The following is a 20,978-nucleotide window of genomic DNA, read 5'->3' as shown; positions in this document are numbered from 1 at the left end:
ACGTATCGCGCCCCCTGTAAAAAAGCATTTGCACCAGGCTAGTGTTTGATTCACAGCATGAGCAAGAGATGAGCGGAGCTTTGTGTGGAAAGTTCGTAAACATTTGGGAAAATTAGATGATGTCTAAACTATATAGCTAGCTAGCTAAGTTTGTTTTTTTCAAGTTGCAATGATCAAAAACACTTCAGTTTTGTTTTTATTGCTTTTTGCATTGATACGTTATGGGACTACATTTAGTGGTGAAAATAGCGTGGCTATCACACTGAAGAATAAAACTATTTTAGTCAAAACTTTACAAAGCTGGAAGTTTCCTGATGTGGAATTATTTTTTGGAGTTAAAGGGAAAGATGTAATAAAGTTGTAAGAATGTTTTTTTTTCTAATTCCAAAGTTCTTTTGTCCTTTATGTATTTTAAGATGTGTAGCTATATTTGGCATGACTTTAAAATACCCCCTCTACTTTTAATTTTCCAATTAAATTAACCTATATGACCAACGCGTATATTACGCATAAAAACAATGCATTGCCATCATGTCCGTTTGGGTTAGGGTTAGGTTACTTTTGTAGGAATTTCATTGTCATAATACATAACATGTGTTGGTTACATAGGTCGTGTATGTTACTTTTTTAGGAATTCTTACATGTTGCAGGGAGTATTTTAAAGTTGCAGTGGCCAAGGCCAAGAAAAGTCACTCTGTCTCCTGTATCTGATTTACATGTACTTTTCTTGTGTATATATTTTTGTTTTTCCTTCAAGAATATCAGTTTATAACTTTTTTTTACACTGAATCAATAAAGTTATAAACTTAATTTAATAATAAATAATAATAGACACTTTTGGGAGAAAAAGATTGTTTGTTTGTTTACCATGCAGGTGAATTATAAAATTTTAATTGCAACAAAGGTAAAGAAATACTAATAAAGTATTTTATTAATAAAGACATAAATAATTTATAAAATTTTAATTTGTTTAGTGATTTCTGCCATGATATTTGATTGAGAATAAGGATAACAGTTTTTTGTTTTGTTTTTTTGTGATCTCTTTCTTGAAAATGCAAATTCAGAAATGCTAGAAAAATGTTTCTGGAGTTTGTTTGAATTTAATTTTTTTATATCCAGTTGACCAAACTAAAATTGTTTAGTTTATATAGATGCTGATCTATGTTCAAATGATTTGCACTTATTGTTTAAGTAATTTAAACTTTGCAAAATTTATAATTACTGCTTAATTGGCTGATTAATAAGTATATAATTGTTTATCATTATTATCTTTATTAACAACAACCCTTTTTTCAAAGGCAATATCTAATTTGTTTGTTTTTTCAGGTTTCCTTTGTAGGTCACAATAAAAATTTACTATAGATGTAAATGTTTTCTATGGGATAATCAGTTTAATCAATCAGTGAAACAATTAATCAATTTTTTAAACCTTAAACAGGAGAACAAAGGCTGAGATAATTTTCTACTTTTGTATTTTTGTCCCCATCATTACACCTAATAACAGCGATTAAGAAAAAAAGAAACAAATTTTCTACTTTTGTAATGTCTTTAATTTTGTTATAAAATATGCGTTTATAAACTAATTTTATTTATTCTGGTTGCTCGCTTCTAAATTATTGTAACCTTATTGATAGACTTGGAGAGACAAAGGCTAATACACTAATATCTTGTATGCAAAGTTCCTTTGAAATTTTTAAGACATTCTAATATTATAACATTTGCATAAAAATGATTTACAATAAAAAGTATGAATATATATGTTTCACAGGTAATCCTTTTGTGTTATCTTTTTCTTATCCATATTTTTTTTACCCACCACTATTTTGCTTAATAATGTTTATTTTTGTGTGTTTCTAACTTCTGAAATCACATATAATTTTTTTATCATATTTTAATACCAAGTCTGCTGTTTAAGATAATGTATTTGTTAATAATGATCATAGCGTAAATACCAACCAAAGTTCCTGTACAAATGTTGGTGTAAATAGTGAAAATAAATGTAGTGGCTCTTCCGACATGGATAGCAATTTGATACTGATTAAGCTTTACAGACAAAGTGTGGCAATTTAACCCCCTTGTAATTTTAAGTATAACAAAAATTTATAGGATGAGTTCGAATCCTTTAAAAAAGTGTGTTCCTTAATTTTTAATTGCTTAAAGATATAAACACTCTAGCCTTGAACAAAGTTACATAGAATAGGTTTTGAGAGTTCATTTTTGGGCATTCTAGAACTTGAAATTTCAAAATCCAACGAAAAAAGTTAGGCTGGTCTGATTTAATTCATTGAGTTTATAGCAAAAAAACATTATTTAAGCTAAGACGTTTAGACTCATTCCATATTCAACACTGCTATTGGCATTAACAGTTTGTTAATTTGTTTTTATGAATTTAATTGTACATATTTCTACTCTTACTCTCATACTCTTTTTCTAGAGGAATAAGAAATTCAAAACTTGCAGAGTTTTCAAAAAAGGAATTAAAGAAGCTTCCTAATCTTGAATCATTGTAAGCTATTTTTTGTGTACTATTTTTTGTAATTATCCAAGCAAGATTGCTGTGGTGCAATACTCAAAATCATTCTGAAAAGAAATCAATAAAATATTTTTGTTTTGAATTCTTCAGACATAAACTTTTACGAGCTGATTTCTGATTTTTAGGGTGGTGACTTTTAACAAACATTTAAAGAAGATCAACTCAAGAGTTTTTCAATGGAACCCACGGTTAATTTACTTGTATGTATAATTTGCCATATTTCTTTTTTGCGGAATCAGTCAGTTTTAAATATACTAAACTTGACGAGACATTTAATTCCAAAAGTTTCTTATCCTATATGCTTCATATGCTTCAAATTAAATTTTAAAAAATTCTTAAGGAGTTTTATAAATAATTTTTTTTCATTGTAATTATGGATATGTTTGGAAAATGGCTTTGATGTGAGGAAAGACACTTTGGTAAACTACATGATTCTCCACTTCATTTTGTGGAAGAACTTGAAGAGTTATTTGAAAAGAACTTTTCAAATTACTCTTTCAACATCTCATTCATGGCTGCATGGTTTTGTGATTGTATGAATTCCTGGCTACGTGGTTTTGGCAATATTATGTTTTTATTTATGAACAAAAAATGATTAAACAAAATGAAGTACTTGAATTGATCCACAAAGCCATGTAGCCAGCAATTTATTTCGTAGAAAGATAATAGGTTTTATTCAAAAATCTAGGCCACATAAAATATAAAAATTTAACAGGCAATCATTACAAAAACTTTCTTATCTGCACACTTTCACAAAAATATGTATAGTTTTGGCAATACAAAATATGCACCAAAACACTAGTAATAAATTTTCACGTTTGTTTTTGATATAATATATCTTGATGTGATAGGATTGTGTTGCTGCAGATAAATTTAAAATCTTAATGCTGATGTTTTGTTTATTAATCTAATGTGTGATCTCATCTTTAATTTATCAAAGATGTTATGCATGCAATAAAAATGTATTATTATCACTTTATATTTGTCCGGTTTGTTGAAGTACTACTAGATAAGATATGTAGATAAAAAAGCTAGGATATAGAAACAATGTAATTTCTGGTAAAAAAATAATTACCTGTAATGAACACTGCTAAACTCCTAAAATACAGCTAAAAACATGTCAGCATTAAGAATTGGAAAACTTTAGGTAAAAATGTCAAAATAAGCAAGAAGCTTTATTTTTTTACATGTGTCTTCTTCAATAAAAGAAAAACTAAAATTAACACGTCAGCCAATTTTATGCGTTGTCTCATAATTTTGTAATTTTTACCCTGTTCAGTTTAAATTTGTTAAGGCCCCCCAGAGTGGATAAAGCTAAAGTCACAAGAATGAAGAACAAAGAATTACAGAAGTTTTAATAAGCATAAGTGATAATAATAACAACAAATTAAGAAAAAAAGTTTCCTGAAAATAATTTTGAAAATCAATATTTTCTCAAAAAATCTAGGTATTATATAGCAGTTGAGAGCAGAAAAAACAGTTCACAAAGTTTTAAGCTCTGGAAATCTCTTTCACCTAATTAAAAGTTACAATCCTATCCACATTTGATGGTATTTTTAGTCAATTTCAATCAAGCAGTTGTCAAGTGCTAATTCTTTCCAAGGTGTATATGTAAAATACATTTAACTACAAACATGACCCAATTCATATTTTACAACTAATTTATTTTTGTTTTCATAGAAACTTTGAACGAAATAATCTCGACTACATTGCACCTGATGCTTTTCACGGATTGTTCCAACGGAAAGGTTTTAATGGAGATTTGTAAGTAAAATAAACATAAAACGAATAAAAAATAATTTTATATTTTTTTCACGAGATTGTCTGTATTATTCTTTTATCTTTGCTTATATTGTTTGCAAAACTTTGTCTTGTTAACAATATCTCCATTAGGTACTCTACATTTAAACTATCTTTTTCACAAAATCAGGATTCTAAGATTTGAAATGGTGATATGTCATGTTTATAACGAACATACATCATACAAACAATCAATTTCTATTTTTTAGGCTTTTAATGCACAACAACTTACGCCATCTTCCATTATTTCAAGATGATGTTCCTGATTTAAAAATACTGTTAGTTTCAAAATGTAGTTCATCTCTGCTTGTTTCTAGATCTTGATAATCCCTGTTGTATAAGAGGTTAGCTGGGGGATGGGTTCTCCGTTGAGGTGTCCGCCTTTTAAAAGTGTCCGCATGTAAAAGTTTTTCACTCCGGAACTAAAAACTGATTTCTCATGAGTGTTTCCATCCAAAATGAAAACGAAAGTAAAAATCATATGAATTGAATGAAAATTAAAATATTTTTGTTCCTTTCTATTCCATGTTGAAGTGATAATCTAGCAATAGTGAATCAGAACACCCGGTTATCAGACCCGGTATTTTTAATCCAGGTTTCTTTCGCAGCTATATAAACATTCTTTTATTTTTAGAAGCATCAGTGATAATCCAATCGAAAGTATTCGAGAAGACGCATTTAGAAATATGACGAATCTGCAAACACTGTAAAAATGATTTTCTTCTTTCACTCCTTATACTTCGATTTATTTTTCTTATGTTTTTAGAATTTAATTAACATCTGTTATAATAGCCGTTGTAACAAAAACGAGTAAGACTGATTGACAACAATGTTTTTTCGCTTGTATCGATTTTGTCAGACTTGAGGCCATTTTTTTACTACAACGAAACTGCATCAGTTAGTCTTTTTTTCTTCCGTGAATCCGTAATTTCGCAAAGTCCGTGCATGGCGATATTAGATGATCTCACAAGATTGCAGCGAGAATGAAATTTAACGCTGTCTTGTTGAGTCTCGCTTTTAAAACGGAACTTGGTGTTCACAAAAGCCTCCTAAATCATCCTCACCAACCCACCGACCGAATCACTTTTCTTTGTATTGTTGTACCTCAGGCACATGAAGAATACAAAGTTGAAAAACCTACCTGGATATTTATTTCAAACATTACCTTACTTGCACGAATTGTAAGTTTTTTTTAATTACCTATTCCATTAATACTTATTTTAAAAAGCATTGCTGTCATTCATTCGACGCAGTACTCATCCATTTTCTGACGGGCACTGTTAATGTAACAAATTTTTTGTAATGTTTTTATACAATCAGGCTATCTTTTCTAAAGCAGTACCGTAAGGTTTCCTCGCCCCTTTAAACTCTATCCGTTTCACTGATTTTATTATTCGCCGGAAAAAACAAAGAATGGCTCTTAGTGTATTATAATAAATACAATATATCTTGTTTATCTGCATATTTATATATTCTTATTGTTATCTATTTCACACACAACTTTGTGTTTTGTTTAGACGGCTAAGTGGTAATAAAGACCTTCACTGGCTCGATCCGAATGTATTCGTTGGAGCAAGCGGTATGAAGAAATTGTAAGTAGTTTCGATGATGGTGGAGTGATTTATTGTTCACTAATTGTCGTGTGTAACACAATGTCCTAGCTACTTTCTACTTAGCTAGCTATATTTGCTATGACGTAAAGAAGCAGTAATTCCTATAAGAAACATGAATTCCTTATGTGTCAAATGTATTTTGACTGGTAGGCTTATAGGAGAGCCTTTGTTTCTAATGCGAAAGTTTGTGAGTTTTATCCCTGACTAATTCCTCTAGCTTTAGGTGGTATCTCGCTGATTGTTAGCCTAAAGTCATAGTAAAAACGGTACGAATCCTGGAATAATCCTTGGGAGAAACAGGCTATGAATAGAAGGGAGAAAGTGGCAGGTTAAACAGTTAAAACTGGAATAGTAACTGGAAGTGTGGTGTAGTCTTCTAAAGCTAAATGCACACTGGGCGATTCCATGTTACTGAGTTGATAAGAACGAACTGGCAAAAGTTGTTGTGTCATGTAACGCATATTTTCCATTTTACAGATACTTAGACGGCACTGCAATCGATTTCTTACCTTCAGCTGGTTTAAATGCGTTAACAACGTTAGAGTTAAAAAACACTAAGAATTTATGGGCCATACCAAATGGAATTGTGGCAATCGCTACTTTAAAGACAGTTCATGTTTCAGCGAATCAAAGATTTTTGTGCTGCGCTTTCGAAATGAAAAGAGCGCTAGTTGGCACGTTTGTCAATCATGGTGGCTCTACCATTAAACCGTCGAAAAATTTATGTCCGCAAGTAACCCCGACGACGTCAATTTTTACGACGACGGCGACGTCTAAAAATAGCGACACTACGAAAAAAACTTCCACAGGCATTACGCAAAAGGTTTCCACCACGGAAGATCCATTTAATGGGTTTGGGAAGAGAAGAAAACGAAGATTTGATTTCGGTGGTTTTATATCAGGCACGAAAACACCGTCAAATTTAACGACAAAAAAACGGATTAAAGAAACGTAAGTCTAGTTGGTTGCATATAAAGGAGGTTTAAAAAATTGTCTAAAGTCTTTTTATATTTTCATGGTAATAGATATGCATTTAACGCTTTCCGTTTTATCGCCCGATAACGCCGATAAATTGGTCTTATGAAATCCTTTAATATTTGTAGTTAGAGAACGCTCTTACGTGTTTGTTCGCTTCAAAAAATGTTTCATGTTAACGTCCATTTATACCGGCTGTGTTTACTAATACTTCTGTAAACTGTTCACTGAAGTCAACTCAGGTTAAAAATAATAGCTAGTTGTGTGTTGATCAAGAAAATATTAGAAATTTAGAGAACGTGATACTTTACTCGACAAAAAATGTCGCTTTTGTCCATTTAAGAGAAATTTTTATGCACTGGTTACAAAACACTTCAGAAAACACAAAAACATAGTTTTATTGAGTATTCTGAAAAAATTTTTCGTATAAAAGTTTGGCCACCCTTTGAAAACTTTTGTCGACATTTTTTTTTTTTTTGATAAGTTAATGGCACGAGTGGTTTTATTCATTCTAGGGATGATTTCTTTAAAGGCGATGGTGGTTTTATCACGAAAATTGTCACGTACTCTGAAGGATCGATTATTTGTAATCCGAACAATACAGGACGCATTCATTACAATAAACTATCCCCGGTGAAATGCACACCGGAACCAGATGCACTCCGCCCTTGTGACGATATCATGGGTAACGTGTTTTTGACCGCTATCTCCTGGTTAGTGTCAGTTGTAGCTTTACTTGGAAACTCGATGGTTTTTAGTGTACTCATCTTGAGCAGGCGTACATTAACTGTTACAAAATTTCTTCTTATTAATTTATCTTTTGCCGACTTATGTTTAGCATTGTACCTTTTTATTTTGGTGTCAGCGTCTGGCCACACCCACGGAGATTATTATAATTATGTCAAACGTTGGCAGTACGGTGGAGGGTGTGGAGTGTCTGGATTTTTAGCCATATTTTCAAGTCAGTTATCTATGTTAGTATTGGTCGTTACTACAATCGAAAGATATTTTGCGATTGTTTACGCGATGCATTTCCATCGCAGATTATCGATGAAACACGCTAAAATCTGCATGTTAGTTTGCTGGTCTCTTGCCATGTTAATGGCGATTTTACCTTTAGTAGGTGTGAACAGTTACGATGAAGTTGCAATTTGTTTGCCCTTTAAAACATCAGGGAATGGTGATTTAGCCTACGCTGGGATACTGTTGTTGATGAATGTGATATTCTTTATCTTCGTGTTGGCGGCGTACATTCGTATGTATTGTGTTGTTCGAAGTCCTCATCTTGAAGGTGGTCCACAACGAAACGATTCTGAAGTAGCGAAAAGAATGGCCTTACTGGTGTTTACCGATTTTTTCTGCTGGGGACCAATCGCATTTGTTGGCTTGATGTCAGTTTTCGGAAGTCATGATCTGTTAAATATGGATGTGAAGAAATCAAAATATCTCCTCGTTATCTTTTTTCCGATCAATGCTTTGTGCAATCCTTTCTTGTATGCTGTTTCAACGAATTCATTTAAAAGGGATTTTTTTGATTTGTTAATCCGGTGCGGTTTATGCCAGGATAGTATTTCAAAAGTGAACGAAGGTGTGTATACGAACAGCGTCAGTCAGAAAAACAGCCGGCATGTGTCGGAATCCATGTCGTTGACGTACAACAGTCAAGTTAGTCGTGGAAGTGTCGGAAAGAAAAATCAAAGTCTACATTCTAACCTACTCATTAGCAGGCATAACAGAAGTTCCAATAGTCCTCTCGTATCAGCTTCGGCCACTCCAAATGACGAATTTCGAAGTATGTTAGACCAGGATGATGTTTTTTACTCACAACAGCAACCGTCAGCACAACACGACGACGTACCGGTCATGGAGACAAATTTTTCAAACAACGTTATAAATGACGATATTTCCAGTAGTAACCGAAGCCGTCCACTAACAGCTTATGACACAGTGGATGAAAAGCGTCCCCCCACTTTGAAAGATCGTTCAGTTAGTGCGGATAGTGATACGCGTGAAAACCAAGCTCTCCTTGACAACCATACACCTGGTTTTTCGCAATATGATTTGTCCGAGGAGGCGTTCACCCGTGCAAAGGAGACGAACGTACTATTGTGATTTAACTCTTGTTTTTTGTGGTTTTGTATTATTGTTGCTATTTTTTGTTTGTTTGATATTTTCATTCATCATACTTTTATATATTGTAGCCAAGATAGACAATGTTTCTTGTCTGTTATACTATAAATCATCTCAACAAAGGCGTTGAAATTGTGTTTATTCTGTTGTTGATGTTGTGTTTTTTCTGTTGTTGTTTTTGTTGTTGTTGTTGTTGTCATTGCTGTTGTTGGCACTAATTGTAGATGTTGATTTTGTTGGTGTTGTTGTTGTTATTGTTGTTGTTGTTTTTGTTGTTGTTGTTTTTGTTATTGTTGTTGTTGTTGTTGTTATCTTTTTCGATTGTTTTTCTGCTTTGTTGTATCAAAGTTTTATTTATGAAGAATACTTTTTATTTTATCAAAGAAAGTAAAAATTCGCAAATATTTTTAACGAATAACATATTTAATAATTATTACAATTATTAAGTGCGATTTTGTGGTCTATATTTAGTCTTCCGCAGACCGCTTTTTAGATTTTCTTAAAAGTAAGCAAGTGCACTCCGAGGTGTAAATTAACAAAAGTTCCTTTATCGAAACGCAAAATATCTGCAGAACTTGTTACTTCTGCGATTTTCCCTTCTCATTTTTAAAATACTATTTTCAGAATGGTTTAAAGCCGTAAGGAGGTTTCTTTTTTAGAAATTTTTAACTTGTATTTTTGTTTATATCATATTATTTTATATTATGTTTGTTTTCATTTACATATTTATCTTGTAGCATGCCATGTGCTTTTAAATAACTGTCCCATGTAATCTGGTTCCACATTATGTATATCAGAGATTTTATAGATTATACGTATGAGAGATTTAAGAATTTTTTGAATGAATGTATAGACAATTAGTTAAAATATATTAGTTACGAAGATGGTGTATTTAACCTTACGGAAGCATCACTTAACGTCCCTAAGCGCGACTTAGCGTTCCTTTTCTTCGTTAGTTTTAATAAAGCACCGATTTAGCAAACCCATTGAACTATCTATATGAAACCACAAACCACATATCCGTCTGGCATGTTTGCATGCGTAAAAAATTTTTAGCACCACTGACAAACGATGAAAACAATCTTTTAAGAAAAACTGTTAAACATTTTCTTGCTTTTTTATAAGAATGGAAAAATGTCTGGCTAGAAAATTTCTTTTTCTGTAAATTTTCCAAAAACCGTGTAAATCGCAACAATTTCTTCCACAAACAATTTCTTTTCTTTTAAAGAAGAACTAACAAAAGAACTTACACATGCGTTTTTTATGTAATAAAAACATTCTTATCATGAAAACAAAATGGAATGAAAAGTTTTAAATATACGCATTTTATTATGTCCAAATTTCGTCCGTTTCGTCGTTGCTATTATCGAACAAAAGCCAACTTGGTTCGTACATTTTTTTGATTTGTGACGCCAGACAGTGTACGTGCCAGGACTTGTGAGGATGCACTCACTTCTTGGAGATTATAATTTATCGCCAGGTTCGATCGATGAAGAAGACAATTTAAATCCCAGTAGAACAACATCATCGTAGAAGAAATTATTTTCAACGTATCAACATGCGAAAGTAGGTAAACAAAGAAAAACCTTTGAGACATTTTTGGTTTATTTCATCTTTCAAGATGTTTTGATGCAAAAATAACACAAAAAAATTCTTAATACAGTTGAATACACATATATTTATTTTTTCTAAGTGATTATTTATGACAAACTCTAAAACTATATTTATAACAGTGAAACATTATTTGGTCCTGATAAAGATATTTATTTCAAAATATGACAAATAAAATTACTCTTAAGGCCGTTTCACATTACAGCAATATATAGAAAAATATTGACAGCAATATATTTATGAATAATGATATCAATTGAAAATTATTGAATTCATTATATTGGAAAATATTTCGAATTATTGCAAATTGTCTCTTTAAATGTCTCTTTAAATGTCCATTTGGCTCAAGATTGACGAGGTTGGTTTTGGTGAGCTCTGAGTGAAGACATGTGCGGCATGTTGCTGTTGCGTCGTAGCTTGAGGAAATAGTATTTGATCATTCGTAGCAAAATCGTGTGGCTGACTTTCAAAATAATAAATGTTATTTTGCTCCATCTTTTATCTTCGATCGTATGTTTCATTTACTGTTTATTTCAGACAGACAAATTTCGAATACTTTGCTGATTCGATTTTTCTATTGTTCGGAGAACAATTGAGTCTTCTCACAACAAAAGAATTTCCCTTGCAATATTTTTTAATTCAAACCGTGTTTGAATTAAAAAGTCTTGACAAGTATTGAAAGCGATTGCGTAATGTTTTTTCGAACGTGTCTCAAAAGTTGGTTTCACATTATGTCAATTAATTGAGGCAATATTTTTCAATAGTTATCAATAATTTCCAATATATTGGATTCAATATATTTCTGTAATGTGAAACGGCCTTTAGACAATCACTGGCGGCACGGTTTAACATTCCTTTGCTGCGTTCATACAGAATGCGTTTGTTTACATTCCCGCGGACATACGTCACACAAGTTAGTATTTTACCGAACAGAAAGTCCTAATCGAAACTGTCATTGCGGCGACCGTAGGACTACTTTGACCCTAAATATCTCGAGAACCAAAGCTCACAAATATAAAAAAAATTAACACAGTTTATATCCACATTATAATAAACATTTTAAGCACATTTTTTTATCAATCGTTAGTTCGCCTTTAAAACATTATGCCCACAGGGATGTGCACCCCACCCTTAAACCGCTTTTATAAGGCAATCACAGATCATACTACAGCTTCTTGCGGAAGGCCATTAGTGTCATTGCTCTTGCCTGTACATAATATTTAAAAAACTGAATAACCTAATAACTATTTTTTTTCTTTGCTAATTTTATTTACATTGCTATTCAAAATTTTAAAAAATTAAATAAACAAATTATTTTTTTGTTGTTATCCTAGACATATTTGTTGATAGACGGAAAACATTTTCGTGTTTTGGCTGTTCATAATTTTGAAAGTGTACTCGTTCGCAGAGGTTTTATAAAAAAACGGTGGAGAAATTCAGACAAAGCAAATAAATATGGCTGATTCAAACACACTGTCGGGGACAGCTGCTACTACTGTGGCAAATGAAAGGTATGTCTTAATTCTTCACATTACATATTACGTTCCATAACGATTTTATTATGGTTGCCAAGCGCACTTTTATTTCCGTTCTAACTTATAAATAGACGACTAATTATTACTAGCTTATCCATTTTATCGAAATTTTGAATAGGCAACTAAATTTTTTTCGTGTCTATCAACTTTGTAAAATTGTGAATAGGCTAATAAAAATGCCACTAATGGTCTCCGTAGATTTATGCGCTAACAGTTTTATCAAACAAATACTGCAATGCAAAAATATTTTAATGAAAAAAATTTTCTCTCTAAAAGTCATTCCCTCTAGCCCTTACCTAAAAGACCGCTGCTTTGACAGTGAATACAAAATAGGTACCTGTTGCGCACCTTAAAATTTGTTGCTCCGCGCATGCGCGTTAAGGTCAGCTAGTGGGATGTTTTTTCTGTAAAAAAAAACAAGACTTTAATATTTTGAAATTTTCTTAATTAATAAAATATATTCATAAAAAATTATATACATATATTTTCTCTGTTATGATGGGTTTTTTAAGTTTGTCGTGGTTTGTTTCAAATGCTCATTTACGATGGTAGTATGAATATGATGAATGAGGTTTTTCATGTCGCTCATGTTTGGAAATAGTAACTTTCCCAAGCTATTCGGGATTTCTTGCATATGGCCAATAATAGCAAACAACGCACCAGATCGTGATATAAGTTCAGGGTAAGTTTTACGATCGTAGTCGATTAGCATATTTTTTGATTCTTCGTGAAGTCTATCAAGGCGTGCTGGACGTAGAGAGTTGCGATCTAAATAAAACGGTTAAAATATAAAAATAATTTTTGCAACTACGAGCAAACAAGCAGGCAAAAGTTATTATAAAAAGACTTACAAGGATAGAACAGCGTGATTGTCCTCATATATGCTAATTCCATTGGATCCACATGATACTCCTGTAACATATTCATTGAAATTTTCAATTTCATTAACCCTTGATAATTTTGAAAAGCTGGTGAAAGCCTTGTAATGTTCTGAAGGTACAATAATATCGGTTCAACGGGATATCCTGATTCGTAAATTCCAAGAAGAAAGATTTGCATCCACGAATCTTCTAGTACGTTCGTTTTTGAATCGTTAGACAAGTCGCGAAACGCAGGAACGGTATGAACACACGCGATAGCGTTTTCGAGTATACACAGCAACGCTGCAGGTACGTGTTCGTTATATTGCGTGTCTGCCGGGTGCTGCGGCGAAGTCGGCGGCGTCAACAAATGGGGAGTAGATTTCGGGCGATTGTCGCTTGATACTTTGAGTAGAGATTCGATCGTGTATTCTGCCGAACGTTTTGACATAGGCGTGACAGGAGACGAACAGTTGATTTTTATCGGTCTCATAATATCGGGTGAAGATGTCTTTACGTTATCTATTGATGGTTCTTCAGAGTCAGGTTTTTTAATTTCTTGAGGAGTTTTATTTTCTTGAACAACCGGCCGATTCATACAAGGTGGCGTCGGTTGGAAGAAAGGAAACCTGGAGAAACTTGGCACGCATGTTGGACTTAATAAGTTTGGACTTGGCGTAGGTAACGGACTTAGTGCATCTAAGAAATATATTTGTGATGCAGGCATAGAAATAGGCGTGTTAAAATTAATTATTCCGGGAATTTGTGGGTTAAAAATAGTGTTGTTTGGAATGTTGTTTTTACATGTGACACCAGCCAGTCTTCTGGGTAATCTTTCATGTTGCACAGCTAGAAAGATAAATTCGTAAATTTTAGGGACTATTCAAGCTTGTAATTACGTAAATTTATGCTTTTGGATGGTATTTTGCACTTGTGCGATATCAATAAAAATATTCATTTTTTTGTGTATTAAAGTTGAAAATATTTTAAAATTATACAATGTCAAAAAATATTTTTCGAGATGAAATTTGTTTCTCATTCATTTGATTTTTATATTAAATTGTTTTTTTTTTTATTTTATTTAAAACACTCACAATGAGCACATAAAAATAATAAGATAGTGGGTCACATATTTTTGTAATATTGCACAAATATAATTCTGACTTTATAATGAAAATCAGTTGCAAACAAATATATGTATGTCAAAAATATAAATAACATCAAATAAATTCTTTTTTCGTTTAAAAACATGACATTACCTCAAGATTTTTTAACAATAAAAAATATTATGCACAAAGCTTGTCAAAAACACACGTGCCTAATTCTTTTGGTCTTAATAGGTTACCAGTAACGACAGTGGTCCTCTCAAAAGATCACCACACAAGAAGTGGGTGATTCACACAGAAGATCAAATTATAAAATGAATGAAAAGATAATGAACAAAAATAGCTAAAAGTTAATTTCGTAATAAAAAGATTTTGCAGAGGTAGAAAAAATATAGATAGATTATCTCCAACTGCATGCTACAAGCCTGCATGCTACAAAAATATTCTCAAAGGTAGCACCTGTTGTAAATTCGCGCGCTTTTTGTGGCGGGAAACAAAAGACGCACATGTGCCAATGGGAAAACTCAAATTTCTTTCTTTTTTTTCAAGAGTTTTCTATGTCCATTTCTTTTTTCGTATTTTCGAAAGTGGTTTTAATTATTCATGATTTTCGTTTCAATGCAAAAATAATTAAAAATTTATAAGCTTCCAAAAGGTAGAACATGCCTAATATTAATAATTAATTTTTTAGTTTTGGCGGGAAATAATTTAAACCGAAGGTAAACGATAAACAGACAGTTGTTTTAATTCACAACTCACCGTGTTTGTTCATTCCAACGATTAGACATCGTTGAAAGCGACAATATTGACACTGATTCCGACGTTTGATATCAACAGCACAATTCCTATTGTATTTACAACTGTAGCCGACATTTCGACGAACACTTCGTTTAAAAAAACCCCGACACCCATCACAGGACGGCACGCCATAATGACGTCCCGACGCTCGATCTCCGCAAACACGACAAGTTCGACAAAGTTTCAGTTCCAGATCTAAAAAATAATTTTTTTTACCATATATTATGCAACTAAAAAGCTTGTAAAATAAAATTACAATTTTGCTTAAATTTTTGCAGACAATTATTCGCAAGGATTTGTTTCTCTCGAAGTATTTTTGATGCGGAAATCGCAATAAATCCAGGTTTTAAAAAACACAGAAAAATATTTCAGGATAAGCAAGCTATTCTCCCCATCGGCAAACAGCAAATGATACTTTTTGAACCAAATAATTTTTTAAAGCAGCCATCTTGTTTTCTTTATTAAATATCAGGGCTGAATTTATCAAAAAAATCTTCGTTTTTAATTTTATTTTAATTTATACAATGTCGAGGTACGTATTGATAATTTAATAAATTTTATGATTTTTTTTCATGATTTTTAACTGAAAATAATACGTGACTTTCGGATCTGAAAAATGGCCTAATATCAGCAGCGTGATCTCTCTTTGTAGAAATTTTTTTCATCAATTATTACATATTTTTTCATCAATTATTACAAATTTTTTAATTAACATTTTCTCACTGGAGAACGATTCTTTTTTGGCAAATAATTTATAAATCTTTTTTTATTTATTATGTGTTATCCAGCTAGAATATTTAGATGCACATGTAAGGAAGAATCTTGATGATGATACTTAAAAGAAATAGAACAAATAACTTACCTTTCATCTTCTCAATATTTTCTTTTACAGCTCGTTCAGCTAAAATATGTAATTGAAATAATTCTCTCTCGCCGAGCTCCATTCGATATCTGAAGCATTAAAACCGTATCTGATATATATATGTTATATATTATACTGTTACCACGTACAGCGGAGATCTTTCTTTCCTCTATATCACAGGTCAGCGTTAACTCTGCTGAATTTATTTTTTTGCAATGTCAGCAAAAAAACACGTGAATCATACAACCAAGTTTTGATCGATTGATCCTTATTTTTTCTCATGATTCTCTCTTTCAAAATATGAATTGTATTTTTTCTCTTCCATGCAGCACAAACAGGTGCGAGAGCAATTAAATGAATTAACAGCCGCTGACCTGAATTAATCTTTTTTAATGCTCGCAGGCGATCAAAAGAAAACAATAGAATGAGTTTGTTTGACAGCTCGTTGACATATCTTTTTGTCGTAAATTCAGAGAACGCGTGCTCATTCAAATGTAATCCAGTTGCTTAGCAACTGTCATAAAATATCATGCGGATATTTGTTTTGTTTTGATTGACGATATTGCGCATAAAATTTCGCTATACAATTTGTTGTTGTTGTTGGTGATGGCGGTGGTGGTGGTGGTGGGAAAAACAAAATATAATTGGTTAGATCCCCCCATCCCCCCCTTCCTTAAAATCAAAGAAACTCTCTTCTTTATTTGTTCATAGACTATTTTTCCAATAAGGGCTTTTTGGAATATATGTCAACGGAAGATCGCACAAATCCATAGCTGGCTACATCTTCTTTTAACCTCGCTTGGATGTATGCTATAAAAAAGTAACAAAAACTAACAACTGCTTCTGGATAAAAGCAAAATATGAGAAGGAAGAAAAAGGGTTACAGGTAAAAAAAATGCTGCTGTGAGGTTCTAAAAATTAATCCAAGATCAAATACAAGAATTGCATTCTTTTAAGTTTGTTTACATGAATTGTGTGTAGTTCTGGTAATTTGTTTCGCTTCATTGAACTTACCTGTATGAGCCATTCATCAAGAATAGATCTACAAATTCTTAAAGTGTAGTTATACTCTCATTATACCGCCTTGTTTACGTTCATTTGACAGAAAACAAAATTATTGAAGTAGAAGAACGTAAACTTTTAAAATAAAGAACAACAAACCAAACGAAACTAAGAAACTTAAACAATAACAATATGCTCGTTTTTTTACGACTTGGTTAATGAAATCAGACAAAAAAGGAACTGTATATTCGTACGCACTTTAATATGACATAAAGTGCGTATTAATAGTGCGTAGCGCTATTCATACGTAGAAAAAAGGAAAAAGAATCCTAACCCTAACCCTAAAGCACTTTACGTACGAATAGCGGATGAACATATACGTACTCAAAAATGGGCAAAAGTGCGTACGAATATACACTACGGACAAAAAAAGGGTCATATGCTTAAGGGGCACGTTACCCTACATTGAAAAAGGGGGAGGGAGGGGGCTGAGAAGTTAACATTTTTAACAGTCATTTAGACTTAACTATAACTTGAGGTTTTTCTATTTTCACATGATCAACCTGAAATTATTCTTATTTTTTCACTGTATTTTCAGAAGTTTTATTACACGGCTTTACTGTTTTTATACGATTTGTCTGTCCAAAATAAAAAACAATAAGTGAGTAAAAAAATTCTTAACAATCCTATTCTTCTTTCACCCGGAAGTTGGTGCAATGATCAAGTTTTATTTCCACACTCTCCTTCGCAAAAAAATGCTAATTAAGAAACTATTTTAAGAAATTATACTATAAACAGAACCAGGAAGAAGAAGAGCGAATCGTCGTGATCTGCTCGTTGTATTTTGATATTTTAATCTTTCCCTTTACTGGTTTCGACACCTTTTAAGTGCCTACTCTTTTAGTTGTCTCCTTGTCTGGATAGTTTCGCTCAAACAATTTAAGATTGTACTACAGGGCTCCATTCATATGAATTCCATTCAATCCAACGACAATCAAATGTTATTCCAATTTGATCAGTGTATCTCATCTAGTAAAAATAGAAAAAAGGTTAGAATTGCAGGCACGATTTTTGCAGATATGCAAACACTAATTTGCCTACCGTTATTTCCGCGTTATTGCTCCAAATATAGAAATACTTCTAAATAAACAAGAATCACACAGACATATTAGGTTATTGCTCAATTAAAAGAGTTAATTAGAATAATGGATAAGCTTTTGGCTCCAACCACACGACGCAAAGAATGTCTCTGTTTTTTACGCTAATCTCTTTTGTTTTTGTGAGAAAACACTTTTCAACAGGTGTGAGATGAACCAATTTAACAAGAGAGCTTGTTTCGAAAAAGTTTTTGTTTACGAACATATAAAATACCATATAAATCCTGAGTGCAAATAACATGAACAAAATTATGTGTACATAAAAAACGTGGCCATTGTGTAAAGAAAGCTTTGCTAGCGTTTTGCTAGATTGGCTTAATAAGCAACTTTTTTATATCACATTGTGTTTTTCGTTTTTAACATTCCTAACTTTTTAGAAAAATCATCCTGATTATTATTTGGACAGTTTACGATTGAAAGATTTGAGAACGCAAACTGGTGGAAAGAAAGGTGCTGTTGTTTAAGCAGAAAAATGCAAGACAACCAGACCTTGTAAGGAAAACGTTCATAATCATTTATTCATTCATTCATTTATTTATTTATTTACTTTTTATTTATTTATTTTTTTTATATATTTTACATTTCAATATCATTACCCTAGTTTTTATTTCTATAGATAAGAAGAAAGAATTATAAAAAAAAACCGAACTCCATATTTGGTGATGAAGCACAAAAGTTCAAATCATGCACAACATACAGCCATGCTTTTAAATTTTGTTTACGTCATATAATCAGAAACGTTCACATAAACACATGTTTTTCTGTTGTTTGTGTAAAACTAATAACTGTCATCAAAAAAAAATTTTCAGGACCCTTTACATCCCTGCCTTCCCTATACATACAGTGGGGAATGTGGGGGAAGCTCTCTAGAGAAGCACCCGTCGGTATAATTTATGGAAACTCTTTTGTTACTACTATCCTTGGTTAGATATTCGTGCATCCTTGTACGCCAATTTGCATGAAGCAATTGACTTACACTGCGGAAGATCGAAAAAAACTGTGCGTGAAACCTTCAACGCACGACGGATACCATTATTTTCATAGTGATGCTTAAAATTATAGACGTGCCTGTGCCTGATGTGCTTGATGAAAAAAAATCTTGTTAAAGTTTTAGATTGTAGTTATTGCAGCTGTAGTTCCATCCCCGTCCCCAGGGTCTTGTGGCCCCTGAGCCGTTATTACGGAAAGGCAAAATGCCCTTGGAACGAGGTTGCTGTAGTTCAGATATTTTTGATACAGTACACCTCAATTTTTTTAAAAAGAAGATTATCGTCCAAGCTCAAATGTCCTAAATTTTAACCATGGGTTGTCTTTTTTAGGATCATACCGAAAGTGATAAAACTTGGCAGTATTGTACTATGATATGAACACGAATGTAAAATTCCACACGCCAGTGAAAAGTGCGACTGTTTTCATGATGTTTCACTTCGGGTTTAAACTTCACAGGAGGGACCCTTTAGAGCTGATCCTTTTGTGTCCGTGACTTTCAAACATGTGCACTTACCAAAAAGCGCAACTTACATGGGTTTAAAATCAACCTTATTCCCAGGGTTTTTTTTATTTCGGTTAAAACTGCTAAACCTAAGTAAGTGTTTACGCCTGCGTGAAAAGAATATGTGTAAACGAACCTAAAATTTTGCTTTAGATTCTTGAATTCTCTTTATACATAATTTTACTGTGTAAACGCAAAATTATTTCATTTTGGCACGATATAACTATGCAAAAATACAACAAAGGTAAATTTTTATTTTCATAATAAAGAAAAAAAAATCACAAGCTATACTAAAAAGAAAGTGAAAAATAGCAAATTCTGTTAAATGATTTCTCGCCAGCGTGAAATAAACATTATTTAACGCCGACAGGGCGGTCTTTCCGTAAACAGTCGCTCCACACTTTAACAAAAGCTCCACATTTAAACAGTTGTTTTACATCTCGCTTCCATTTTTTTATGCGCCATATACTACACTTAACCGTCGCTTTTCGCACACTTCGCAGATAATGTTTCGGTAGCCGGTATTCCAACTGCTCTGGCGGTAAATTTCTCTCTCGATGGAATTTATACACGAGACATTGGCAACTCTCAACGGGGATAAAACCACAGAAGAGTTCGTCAATCACGGGTAGAATTGAATCAACACCGCTCAATGCGACTCTCTGCGATCAGTGTAGAAAATACAGTTGGTAAGTATATAGCAACTGTATGTGTTGAGACAAAGAAGCTGTTAAGCAATTTGTTGCAGATTTTGTTTCAGGATTAACTAAAGTATCAAAATGCTATAAATAATAAAGGTAAATTATTAATTCTGTTTGTTTTAGACCTTGGTTCAAACATATCTTTTTATTTCGTGACTAAACCAACAAAATTATGTTGTCCGGTGTCACCGGAATTATTAACTCCCCTTAATAATGACTCCCTAGTCATAATAAACTAGTTTATAATGACCCCCAAGTTAAGATAAACTAGTTAATAATAACTCCCCAGTCATAATAAACTAGTGAATTATTACCTTTTCTATTATTACATTTTCTAGGAAATAATAACTCCCTCAGTTTGTTTTGACTCCCTTATATTTCTTTTGGATAGAACGGTAGAAAGTCGGTTGAGTTACTAAATTATGACCAAAATTTTACCAAACTTTATGACCCTACCAAGATCTTTCCCCAAAATTTTTGCCTTAACTAAAAAGTTAGTCAACAAACTTTTTTTTGACGTAAATTTGTGCTTTGAACTGAAAATAAAAAATAGAAATTTTTAGTGCTTTGAAAGATTTAGTAGAATTTAATAATTTTCAAAGTTAATCGGCGGGAAGTGACAAAACTTGCTGTAAAAAACACATGACTACATAACATGAAGTACAGTAGATAATAATTTTTCTCGAAATCCTAGCAAAGTTACAAAATAATAAAAATAAAAAAGAATAAAGACAATGTACAAGGTGTGTGTTTATTCATAAATGCTAAAAAATGTCAAAATTGATAGAAATAGTAGAAAACGT

At 32.4% G+C, this 20,978-nt stretch overlaps 2 protein-coding genes and 1 long non-coding RNA gene across 4 annotated transcripts; 2 read left to right on the top strand and 1 right to left on the bottom strand.

The window, feature by feature from the left end:
- The first annotated feature begins 23 nt into the window (after window positions 1-23).
- On the top strand, window positions 24-9,933 carry LOC130642119 (lutropin-choriogonadotropic hormone receptor-like). 2 transcript variants are annotated; one of them, XM_057449197.1, is made up of 10 exons: window positions 24-360; window positions 2,435-2,506; window positions 2,659-2,733; window positions 4,214-4,297; window positions 4,543-4,611; window positions 4,968-5,039; window positions 5,443-5,514; window positions 5,851-5,925; window positions 6,424-6,897; window positions 7,437-9,933. In XM_057449197.1, the coding sequence occupies exons 1-10, from the start codon at window positions 170-172 to the stop codon at window positions 9,031-9,033; spliced, it is 2,781 nt and encodes a 926-aa protein (XP_057305180.1). In that variant the 5' UTR covers window positions 24-169; the 3' UTR covers window positions 9,034-9,933. The 2 variants fall into 2 exon arrangements, with proteins under 2 accessions (XP_057305180.1, XP_057305181.1); XM_057449198.1 differs by lacking the exon at window positions 4,543-4,611.
- Window positions 9,934-11,925: 1,992 nt separating this feature from the next.
- On the top strand, window positions 11,926-19,871 carry LOC130642117 (uncharacterized). The gene is made up of 3 exons (XR_008982542.1): window positions 11,926-12,173; window positions 18,360-18,474; window positions 18,599-19,871. It is a non-coding gene; the product is annotated as an uncharacterized LOC130642117 (long non-coding RNA).
- Window positions 12,621-18,020, bottom strand: LOC130642115 (photoreceptor-specific nuclear receptor-like). Its single transcript, XM_057449193.1, has 5 exons — window positions 17,927-18,020; window positions 15,824-17,854; window positions 14,923-15,156; window positions 13,049-13,906; window positions 12,621-12,965 (listed from the first exon to the last, which is right to left on the bottom strand). Exons 2-5 carry the CDS (start codon window positions 15,903-15,905, stop codon window positions 12,691-12,693), a joined length of 1,449 nt encoding a protein of 482 aa, XP_057305176.1. The 5' UTR covers window positions 15,906-17,854; window positions 17,927-18,020; the 3' UTR covers window positions 12,621-12,690.
- Window positions 19,872-20,978: the final 1,107 nt, after the last annotated feature.

The sequence above is a fragment of the Hydractinia symbiolongicarpus genome, chromosome 4, assembly GCF_029227915.1.
Source record: "Hydractinia symbiolongicarpus strain clone_291-10 chromosome 4, HSymV2.1, whole genome shotgun sequence".
In the NCBI taxonomy this organism is placed as follows: domain Eukaryota; kingdom Metazoa; phylum Cnidaria; class Hydrozoa; order Anthoathecata; family Hydractiniidae; genus Hydractinia; species Hydractinia symbiolongicarpus.
Note: the sequence above shows the minus strand (reverse complement) of the source record. Positions and strands in the feature narration are given on the sequence as shown.